The following is a 10,534-nucleotide window of genomic DNA, read 5'->3' on the forward strand; positions in this document are numbered from 1 at the left end:
GGAGCCATGAAGATCCCTCTGTGGTGCCTGCTGGTTCTGCTTTCGTGTTTCGTCACCCCTGGACGCAGCGACTGCCAGGGGGAGTGCCTGGCCTGCGGCCTCGTCCTACAGAAGCAGCAACTGCATCAAGCCTTTGACACGATGGTATGTGGGCGCTCCGTGTGAGTGGGTGTGCGTTTGTGTTTCAGCTTCGTCACATTCGTCTTTAGGACTTTTACACGTTGCAATTTGCAATTCCGCTCGACTGCTAGAGCGGATACGGATTTGCCGTGGACGGCGATCGCTCCGCACTGATACGGCTGGACGATTAGTTAATGGAGCGTATGCTCCGGTGAATCTGCGTATGCCGATATCGCAAAGGTTGCCGCCGGCCTCGCTCGCGTCTGGAGCGGGGAACAATGAAAGGCTCGGGGGGGATTTCCATCTTTGGCTCGACGCGAAGGCGACCAACACAATACAGAGCTGATCAAATGTGTCAGTCAGCGGTGAAAAGCCCCACCCGATGAGTCTAAGCAGCAGTCAATTACATTGTTCTATTACATCTTCCATAAAGGTCCCAGCTGTCTTCCTCGACATCATTATTGGCTAAATTAGCCATCCAACCACAATTCAAGGTTGCCCGCCGGCTGTTTTTCACTCAGTGGCGTTTCTCCCTCCCTCTCTCGGCTCTTTGGAAATGAGATCGCGGGCAGGGCTACTCCTGGGTGAGTTCAGGGTGGAATTGCATTCAGTCTGCGTGAGGCGCAGCTGTGCCCCAAAGACGCTCTCGGCGTCGACTCTGGACTCCAGAAAGGATTTGTGATAATGCAACAAAAATTGCTTTGCTATTAAAAAGTCTGGATTATTAGCATGCGTGAAGTCTCACAGCGATTTCATGAGACCATTACGTATTTCTTCCCCCCCTCCGCCCCCCATCTAGTGGGGTTATGTATTTTTAAGCTTTCATTGCAGCGTATTCGATGGCCTCGGTGGATGTTGAAAATGCGCCCAGCACGTCACCACGTGAGGCCGCGGTGATGTGATCCTCTCAATCAGCCGCGCACGACGATAATAACGAAACGTAATGACGCTCTAATGGCACGTCGTTGGAAAGCCTCTTAAGAGGCTGCGCGCGCTCACCGGGACGCGCTTTGATGATCTTTCCACAGACACCCTTTGCAGCTGCCGCAAGGAGTGCCAAAACGGAGTAAACCGTCAGGACGTTTCAACGTATTCGCCGGTGAAAAATGTGGACTCCGCATGGGCAGATCCACGCTTCTGCACCTACAAACGCGCCGAAAATGTAGCGCTAGCTAACACCATCGGGTTCCAATATGGCGGACATACCGACTTGCACGGCGAACGTGTTTCGCGGCTGATAGGGAGCATCTGTGATTTGTGATGTGGCCAACATGCAGACTAGAGCGGAGTGAAAAATCCCTTTGAGGGTTTTTTTTTTGGGGGGGGCGTAACGTAAATACAGAGAGTAAGTTAAGCAATGCCAGCCAGGATCATACCAGGAGTGCAGAAAATGAAAATGGTCACCGATAGAGAGCAAAGCACACTTTTAAAATCAAATGAGTGAGGCGTTCTTTGAACCTCTTCTTGTTTCTGCCGTTTTGTGTCCTCCGGTCCCCACAAGGTGATGAAAACGTGACACGTACACACGCGGCCTCTCAGTCATAAACTCCTTTTCGATTGTTTCGTTGATCTGACGCGGAAGACTCCCCTGGCGCGCTCATTTCATTTAGGACGGATAATTAATTTCTGTTGATAGAGTCACAGCAGAACTCCCTCCGCGCCCATCCCCTTTGATGTCGGCGGGTTTCCGAGAACAATTCATCTCATTTAAGCGAGATGTGATAAGTAAATGGGCTTTGCTGCTCGCGTCAAACTGAGCATTTCAAGTCAAGGGGGGTGGGGGGGGGGGTAGATGCGCTGCACACATTTCAGGAAGATGTACGGGGGCACTATCGTACCGACGTGAAAAGAACGGGTAACGGCCTCACTCTCGACTTTGTCCGTATAGGGCCCGTCCTCGTCTTTTAAATCAATGGAGAGATTTGAGGCATGCAGATTACGATCCTGTCGCAGAGGCCATTAAAAGTGCACAAAAGGTCTCTCCGAAACTTTTTGATCATATATCATTCCTCAAATATTTCTTCAGGTTGAAGAGCCCCGTCTGAAAAAAAAAAAACATGACGTCAAAATAATTGCTATTTTTGCTAATTTTCTTCTGTCAATCATTATGCCGATGTAGATGTCGCATTTACGGCATGATGGACGTCTTCCATTAGTCCGTGACTTTTCCCGCGCTGTGAACGCCGCTTGAGGGAGAAGCCCCATTAATTTCCTGACAAGTCGGCCACCCAGACCCGAGTCTCTCTCAGCTCGGGATACAGGGAAGCATTCACTCGGTGAAGTTTTACAACATGAGTGATGAATCGCTTTACTAATGGCGCTGAATTTCCGGATGCACTTCCTCTCTTAAACCGACAATAAATAAAAGCGGGCGGCCCGATAGTCCAGTGGTTAGCACGTCGGCTTCACAGTGCAGAGGTACCGGGTTCGATTCCAGCTCCGGCCTCCCTGTGTGGAGTTTGCATGTTCTCCCCGGGCCTGCGTGGGTTTTCTCCGGGTGCTCCGGTTTCCTTCCACATTCCAAAAAAAAAACATGCATGGCAGGCTGATTGAACGCTCTAAATTGTCCCTAGGTGTGAGTGTGAGCGTGGATGGTTGTTCGTCTATGTGTGCCCTGCGATTGGCTGGCAACCGATTCAAGGTGTCCCCCGCCTACTGCCCAGAGACGGCTGGAATGGGCTCCAGCACCCCCCGCGACCCTAGTGAGGATCAAGCGGTACAGAAGATGAATGAATGAATGAATAAATGAAAGAATGAATGAAAAGCGCTGTGCAAACAATGCGGAACTTCGCCCAATCATCCACCCGACGGGTTATGTTAGCGCGGATGCTAATGCTAACCCCAAAAAGATCTGCTTAGCGGCTGTTGCTATGGTACCGTTGCCATTCAGACAGCAAACGAAAGCGAAACGAAGATAATTTCTTGTAATTGTCTAGCATTTTGCAAGTGTTGCATTGGTGCGCGTGACCCGAGTGAGATGCTAGCTAAAGCAAAGTGACGGATTAATGGATGATGTGCACCTTTTTACCCACCTACATGTCAAGTACGTGCATTTACATGCCGGCTTCCTTCTGCCTCCAGATGTGCATTTTAGAGTGCAAAGGTCAGATCTCCTCCTCGCGCACCTGGGAGTCGTGCGAGCGCGCCCTGAAGCTCGCCATCTATCCTCCGCTTGCCGAGGAAGGCGGCCTTCTGAAAAGCACGGCGGGAGAGCTGCGGATGACCTCCCTGGATCTGAACGCTGATGGCGAACTGCAATCAGCGGCCGCGCAGCCTTACCAAGAGGAGGATGGGGACCTGGTCGAGGACCCCTTTGAGCAGCGCCGCGTCCATTACGATTCATCGCTGCTGGAATCCTCGGAGGCGGGGGAGGACGTGCAGAGCCTGGCTCTCCATCTGGACGATGGAGACGGCGAGCAGAGGGAAGGTGGGAATGTCAGCGAGCGGGATGAAAGCTCGGAGGCCGTTAGCTTATCCAAACGCTTCGGCGGCTTTCAGCGGGGGCGCCACGGTTACAGGAAGTTGATTGGCTCCCCGGCGAGACACCTCCAGAAGCGCTACGGAGGCTTCATCGGCGTTCGCAAATCTGCCCGAAAATGGAACAGTCAGAAACGGGTCAACCAGCTGCTCCGGCAGTACCTCGGCATGAGGAGCAGCCGTAGCGGCCGCTTCAACTTCTCCCCGGTAACAAGAGCCTGGAGGCAAAACAAACTGTAAACACCTTGCCCACAAACCCGCTACGCATACTTGTACCTCAACCACTCATCTTTTCAACAGTCTGAACTGTGACTTCCACCGTCGTCGTCGGCTCTTTGTGTCCAACCAGTAAAACTCACGAGGAATGCTTTGACCGTGATCAGTATTTATCATGCCGTCCTGTGAAATAAAAGAATTTAGAGAAGTGCAATTGAATAGATTTGTGTGTGTCGGTGCAACCAGCAAGACGGGCCAAATGAGATTGGAAAAACGGAAAAACAAGGTGTGACGTTTGACTGCACTCTCATGAATGGTACTTAAAAGTCATTTGCGCTCCATTTTGGGAAACCCGACAGCCCGGCGAGCTCTCATTAGTTGTGTTGAATTGATTGAAATGTCTAGACTTGGAACTTTAACATTCTGGTGTACGTCTCGCGATTGCCAAACTCAGACAAGTGGTGCGGTCTGCAATTCAGAGTCTCCAAACCTTTTTTTTTTTTTTAGTTGTAGTTAAAATTGCCCTCAGTGCGCCAGTTTGGATCAATGAAACCACAATATTGAATCGTCGCTTTCAGTTAAAAGGCAACGAATCAAATAGGGTTGTTTGTTTTTAAAGCATCCACTGCATCTCATTTCAAATTCAGACCCCCCCCCCCCCACCCGCCCCCACAAAAAAAAAATATGCCGCTTTATGGTCCAAGACATGATTTACGGGTGAAATAACACTGCCCTCTAGTGGCCGAAAAGGATGCGCACGCTATGAACCGCATGCAATCATGTGGATGTTTTTCTTTGGCGCTGCAATCACGACGAGATTACAAAGAACAACAACCCATTGGCTCGGAACTCTCTTGTCTGTGTAATTAGGCGCAAATTACATAGTTATCTCCTGGAACTTTTTCTTCCGCCTCAGAAAGTTTTACCAAATGACCTGCTAGGGTTTTCAGCTATTGAATTCGCTCGGTAAGAAAATAATATATATATATTTTAACAAAGTTTGCAGATTTGGCCCGACTGTCGTAATTGCAAAACACCCACACTGCTCTCTTTCACACACACACACACAAAAGCAAGTTTGTTGTGTGGAATGAAAGAAGAAAGGAGAGCCTCGTTTGTACTGAAGTCAATGGAGCTGGAAATCATTGGGTGGGTGGCACACCGTGCAAAATGACGCCATTCTAATGTATTGTTAAAGAGCAGAGGGGAGGAATTAACAGTGCATGTCAGCCACGGTCATCATTGTACCAAAAAAAAAAAACTAACATTTATTTTCCTTCACAGCCACCGTTTAACATCTTAATAGTGTATTTTGCGATGTAATGATGTCTGTACAGTGTGTGTATTTGCGTGCGCGCGTGGAGTGTGTTTGAGAAATGTTGCACCTGCATGTGTGCATGCTTCTCTAACACCCGCATCTCAAAAATGACATTTGTGGATAACAATGTAAAAATTTAAAGAATTTTTAACATTAAATCATTGTTGTAAGACGTCATCAAATGTGTATAGAAAAAAAAAAGAAAATCAAGAATAAAATAGTTTGCTATTTCTTTTGTGGACTGTCATGCAGAAGAGAAAACGATGTCTCAAATTATGAGTGCTTTTATTGATTTTTTTTTTTTTGTGTGTGTGACAATATACTGCATTTCCTTTTTTTTTGTTTTGTTATTGCTTTTGCAAACTCTTATTGCCGTAAACACTCCAAACAACCACCAACATTGGTTGTTTGCCAACATGGGCAGGAAGAGAATCCGTTTTTATTGGAATCAATCTGGTTAAATGAAACCAAATTAACCGTAGCTTATTCCTGTGATTTTTTATATTCCACCAAAGTGCCGTAAACATGGGAGGGAAAAAAAAAAAAGAATCGCAACAAATGTAGGCTTAACGAGACATTAAAAAAGGTACAAAACACTCGCACGTACCGTAGCTCAAAGCGCACAAGATACCGGAAACCACTGGAAGAGGATTGGATTAAACAAACAAAGAAGCAATCTAAGCCGTCTAATACTGTACGACGGGGTCACAAAGGGCTGTAGTTCGATGACCTTTGGAGAGTATTGTAGGTCGAGTACGTCACGTGATCAACGTCAGTCAACAGTTAGCACCGTGGCAGACCGACGAGGGGGGGGGCAAACATACACAAACCTTCATTACCCACGGGAACAATAAACAGACGGTTCATAAATGGCCGGACGAATCGGAATCGCGAAACGCGACCCCCAAAGAGATGAAGAACGGATGCAGCCATCGTCAAAGCGCTTTTTGTTTGCAAGCAGCTCCTATCCTGGATTTTCCTCGTAGTGATTTCTGAAATTCTTATCACAAATCGTCTGGAGGCGGCTTATGAAAGACATTATATGTATTTAAAAAAAAAAAAAACATTTTCGCAATGGCCGTTCTATACACTATAACGTCTTTTATGATAAAATGTGAGTTTTATCATCCATCCATCCATCCATCCGTGCAACCATCCATTGTGCTGTTTAGTCGGGGAAGCGCTGGCAGGCTTTTTTCCAGCGGCAGGCAGTGCACCACTGGTCCTTTCGCTCCACTCCGTAGACCTTGCGACATTTCTTGGCCTCCCCGCGACCTTTCCTGTCAATGAAACGGGGACCCTCATATATATATGTGTTATCGATTTTCGCGCGCGTCTAATGAAGAATGAGAAGTAGTTTGAAAATGAAAGATCCAATCGGAAAGCAAGACGTGGTTGCTATTGCGCAGTTGATCGGATTAAGTTCAAACCATTTCAGAGGAATCGATTCGGGGGCGGGGGGTGCTGACTAAAGTACCGTAATTATTTGCAAGCAGTCTCGGCTCCAATCAGGATGAGCATATTTTTATATGTACATATACATATAAGCAGATTTATTTACCCGGCAACAGAGCACGGGAAGCGTTTTTGAATGTAAATGTAGCTTTTTCACTTTTTGTCCTTCACGACTTGGACACCGACTATCAATTTAAGTGGCGTGGCTTCAACTTTTACGGTTTTTCCGTACGGCTTACATTGTCATCCGGCGCGAGACGCGTTTGGACACCGGCGCGCTTCGGCGCCGTGGAAAATTTTAACGACGGGGGCAGGATGCGTCGATGGAGCGGCGGCAGACGCCGGGCGGACATTTGCGGGGGGGTCTCACCTGAAGGAGCAGTGAGTGCGCGAGGGTGACGCGCTCATCGTCTGGAGCCTGTTCTGTTGCAGCCATTGCTCCCCGACGCTGACGGAGCGGCAGCGAGGTTTCACCATCTAGAGGGGACCGAGGACAAGAAACTGTGTAACAAGAAACCAACATGAGAAACGACGCCGGGGGAGAAGCCCTCCCCCCATGACACCTGTTGGTCACAAACGGAGCACAGCCCGGACAACATCAACTCCATCAAGCAACTTTCAACCGGCAAAGCGTTTTTGGCTCCACGAGCGCACCGCAGATCCGGGCTGCCGAGACCCACCTGAGGGTTACTGTGGCCATGGGCGGCGGCGGGCGTGGTCAAAGTGTGGCACGCTGGACTTCGGGGGACCGAAGGTGCCTGGGCGGGGTTACAGGCCTGTAAAGAAGACGCCGCATTCAAGTCGTTGAGATGGAATGGCCGCATCACGGTTGTGGTTTACAGACCGTTCATGGCTGAAAGCTCAACGTTGGTCCTCCAAACTGACCTGGATAGAGATGCTCGGTGTGGATCTGCCAGAAACTGCTGGGGGCTGACTGACTGAGCGGAGTGGGCCTGCTCGCGCCCAGGCCGGAGCTGGAGTTGGACCTCGGCCTGTGCGCGGGCGGGATCTGAACAGCCAAAGCGGTCGGCGAGCTGCACGTGGCCCAGCCGAGAGCCGACGCTTGGCCCAAAGCCTGCTGGGCGGGAACGAGTGTGACGCCGGTGTCCGCGGCCTCGCAGGATATCTTTGTGAAATAAAAGTCCTCTTCTCTCTGTGACTGATCTGAACCACTGCTGTCGGGTGGAAGAGAAAAACAAAAACAAACAAAAGACGTTGTGGCCCAAATGTCAAATCTCAATTCCTAAATCCTCCACCATCCCCTCTGGATTTTTTTTAAATGCCATTTTGAAACAACGGTTGTCACCGATTTGGATACAAAAGGCTTTGAACTGGAAAAGAGACATTAAACTCACCCCAAATGCAGCACTCGGATGTGTCTTTTGATTCCGACGGAGGATGTGAGCACCTTGCCGCAACTGGGCCAAAGACACTTGTACAAGCCTTTGAAAGAGCTCTGTGACAGACAGCGTGGAAAATGCTAAGCGAAGGCACAAGATGGCGGTCCTGTGCCGTCTCGGGCGCAATTGTGATACCAAACAGCTACGGTAGGCGCTGGGGGGGGGGGACACCTACGCGCAAGTGGCCCACACGTGGCCCACAAGTGGTTACCTTTGGCTTTTTGGCATGAAGGCCGCCGTCGCCCTGCTCCAGCTCCATGTTCAGGCCTTCATCGGGGCTGCCGTCCATCTCCGGGACGGACGGCGAGGGGGCCGGGCTGACGTTGCCGTGATCCCAGCTCCAGTAGCCGCTGCTGCCGCTGTCGGAGAGCTCGCCGCCGCCGCACTCCATGTCGGCTGATGATGAGGGGAAAGAATCGCCGTTTAGCTTCCCGCACCGCGCCGAACGCAAGTTATGGGTTCGTAAAATATACGGGGCAAGTCCGAATTGGAATCCAGAAGAAACGGGGGTGGGGGGGTTATTGAAATTCACCGTTAAATTTAGAGAGCGCGCTTGTGGAAATGCTCTCTTGCTTTCTACTCTGCCCATCCTACAGAGAACAGCAGGTGTCCCGCAACGGGTGCCAAGGTTGTGATGTTCTTCTCTTTCTCCAAACAGATTTGCTATCCTATTTCCCTCCCTTTGTTCCAAACCTTCATTATTTAATTTTGATTTGCCAACATCTATTTTTACTTTGCGGGCGGCCCGGTAGTCCAGTGGTTAGCGCGTCGGCTTCACAGTGCAGAGGTACCGGGTCCGATTCCAGCTCCGGCCTCCCTGTGTGGAGTTTGCGTGTTCTCCTGCGTGGGGTTTCTCCGGGTGCTCCGGTTTCCGACCCACATTCCAAAAACATGCGTGGCAGGCTGATTGAACACTCTAAATTGTCCCTAGGTGTGAGTGCGAATGGTTGTTTGTTTCTGTGTGCCCTGCGATTGGCTGGCAACCGATTCAGGGTGTCCCCCGCCTACTGCCCGAAGACACCTGGGATAGGCTCCAGCACCCCCCGCCACCCTAGCGAGGATCAAGCGGCTCGGAAGATGAATGAATGAATGAATGAATATTTTTACTTTGCTTAAATATTGGAAAAGGGAGGATCAGATCAGAGCAATTTCATTCAAATCGGGTAATAAACCCCGCGCAGAGTGAGCTCCTTCGACCCTTGACCTTTATCGAGCTACGCAAACGAGCTATTGTTCCACTCCAGAATTTTTAACGTCGGCTATTGAAGGTAACGTCATGACCATTTCCACTTTGCGCGTCCTGTACGCTTGCTTGCGTGGGAAACTAATTGTCGCGATTGACTCCAGCCCCCCCTGAGAACAAGAGCTATCGAAAAATGGACGGATGGAATCGTTCAACTCCCAAATTGAAGGCAGGCAGACCTGTTCCGGTTTCTGTCTGCGGGGGACTCTGGACCACGGGGTTACAGGACAGACTGGTGAGCACCATCGCCGCCATGATCTCATCCATCTCCACCGACTCCGGGCTACGGAAACTGGAGACAACGGAGCTTATAAGGTTGCGGTGGGACTCTTCGGGGCCCACTCTCACTAATTCTCACAGCGCCACAGATCGATCTCTCACCTGTATGCCGGCTCTCCGGCGGATACCACGAGTGGATCCGTTGCAGGGGCCCTCGTTTGCAGGCGAGCGGGCCCGATGCTCCAGCCTGGTTCCAGCTCACTTTGCGGGTAGACCGTGTTGTCCTTATGAACGTTTCTGTCCATAAACGGATCTCGGATGCAGTTCTGCGGGTAGATCTTCACGGGAAGGTTCAAAGATTGCAAATGAGTCGTTTTTTTTCAGTGTCGACACTTATATGTGTCTTTTCGCCGGTCATTTCAGTTAAGCCGATGACGTAAACCTCCGAATCGGGACTTTTGCGCTACGGGCCCCAAAGAACGCCGCCGAGAAGATATTTCCTGCCCATCTGCGGTGTCCTGCCTGCGGACAATATGGCTTACGATGGAGGCGGTACGAAAAGGCGGCGAGTGCCAACCTCTGACGAGGCAGTAACAGAGGGACCCCAAGAAAGGATGATTCCATTAGCATGGCGTCGCTTCCGTTCTCTACTAACTAGCGGCGGGACGTGAAGGCAATAAATGGAGAAAACGATAAGTATAAGCACCTGCGCCGTCTAATTTAATCCGACGCAAGACCCGTTTTTTTTTTCTCTCCTGCTTCTCAAAAGTGCAGTGAAACGCTCCCCCAATACAACAAAAGAGCTCCAAAAAAAAAAAAACAGAACTCCGATTGAGCCCCAAATGTTCATTCTAATCATGGCAAACTCATCTCAATCTGTCTCCTCACCGCATTGTCGTCGTGCCGCGTGTCAGGATCGTCGACGTACGAGACGCGCGCCCGCAGTCCCGCCGCCAGTCCGCCTGGCTCGGACTCGACTCCGTTTTCGGATCTCGTAGCTGCCATGGTGCTGCTGCTGCTGCTGCTGCTGCCGTGCGGTGTGGGGACTCAGCAGTCAAGCGCAGTGTCCAAACGCCCCTGCAGGGT

The 10,534-nt window shown here is 50.3% G+C and overlaps 2 protein-coding genes across 2 annotated transcripts; one reads left to right on the forward strand and one right to left on the reverse strand.

Annotated features, from left to right (window-relative positions):
• On the forward strand, positions 1-5,362 carry pnocb (prepronociceptin b). Its single transcript, XM_052053080.1, has 2 exons — positions 1-144; positions 3,202-5,362. The coding sequence occupies exons 1-2, from the start codon at positions 7-9 to the stop codon at positions 3,835-3,837; spliced, it is 774 nt and encodes a 257-aa protein (XP_051909040.1). The 5' UTR covers positions 1-6; the 3' UTR covers positions 3,838-5,362.
• Positions 5,363-5,399: 37 nt separating this feature from the next.
• znf395b (zinc finger protein 395b) lies at positions 5,400-10,534 on the reverse strand. The gene is made up of 9 exons (XM_052053072.1): positions 10,337-10,534; positions 9,611-9,786; positions 9,409-9,521; positions 8,198-8,382; positions 7,942-8,042; positions 7,475-7,761; positions 7,267-7,364; positions 6,957-7,063; positions 5,400-6,411 (listed from the first exon to the last, which is right to left on the reverse strand). The coding sequence occupies exons 1-9, from the start codon at positions 10,451-10,453 to the stop codon at positions 6,300-6,302; spliced, it is 1,296 nt and encodes a 431-aa protein (XP_051909032.1). The 5' UTR covers positions 10,454-10,534; the 3' UTR covers positions 5,400-6,299.

The sequence above is a fragment of the Hippocampus zosterae genome, chromosome 19 (assembly GCF_025434085.1).
Source record: "Hippocampus zosterae strain Florida chromosome 19, ASM2543408v3, whole genome shotgun sequence".
Lineage (NCBI taxonomy): Eukaryota > Metazoa > Chordata > Actinopteri > Syngnathiformes > Syngnathidae > Hippocampus > Hippocampus zosterae.

What these genes read in the sequence shown, in the direction of transcription:
- pnocb (XM_052053080.1), top strand. Translation starts at nt 7, where the DNA reads ATGAAGATCCCTCTGTGGTGCCTGCTGGTTCTGCTTTCGTGTTTCGTC. An exon ending in ATCAAGCCTTTGACACGATG is followed by an intron (nt 145 to 3,201) that starts GTATGTGGGCGC and finishes TTCTGCCTCCAG; the next exon opens with ATGTGCATTTTAGAGTGCAA.
- znf395b (XM_052053072.1), bottom strand. Translation starts at nt 10,453, where the DNA reads ATGGCAGCTACGAGATCCGAAAACGGAGTCGAGTCCGAGCCAGGCGGA. An exon ending in CGCGGCACGACGACAATGCG is followed by an intron (nt 9,787 to 10,336) that starts GTGAGGAGACAG and finishes CTTCCCGTGAAG; the next exon opens with ATCTACCCGCAGAACTGCAT. An exon ending in GCCGGAGAGCCGGCATACAG is followed by an intron (nt 9,522 to 9,610) that starts GTGAGAGATCGA and finishes CGTTGTCTCCAG; the next exon opens with TTTCCGTAGCCCGGAGTCGG.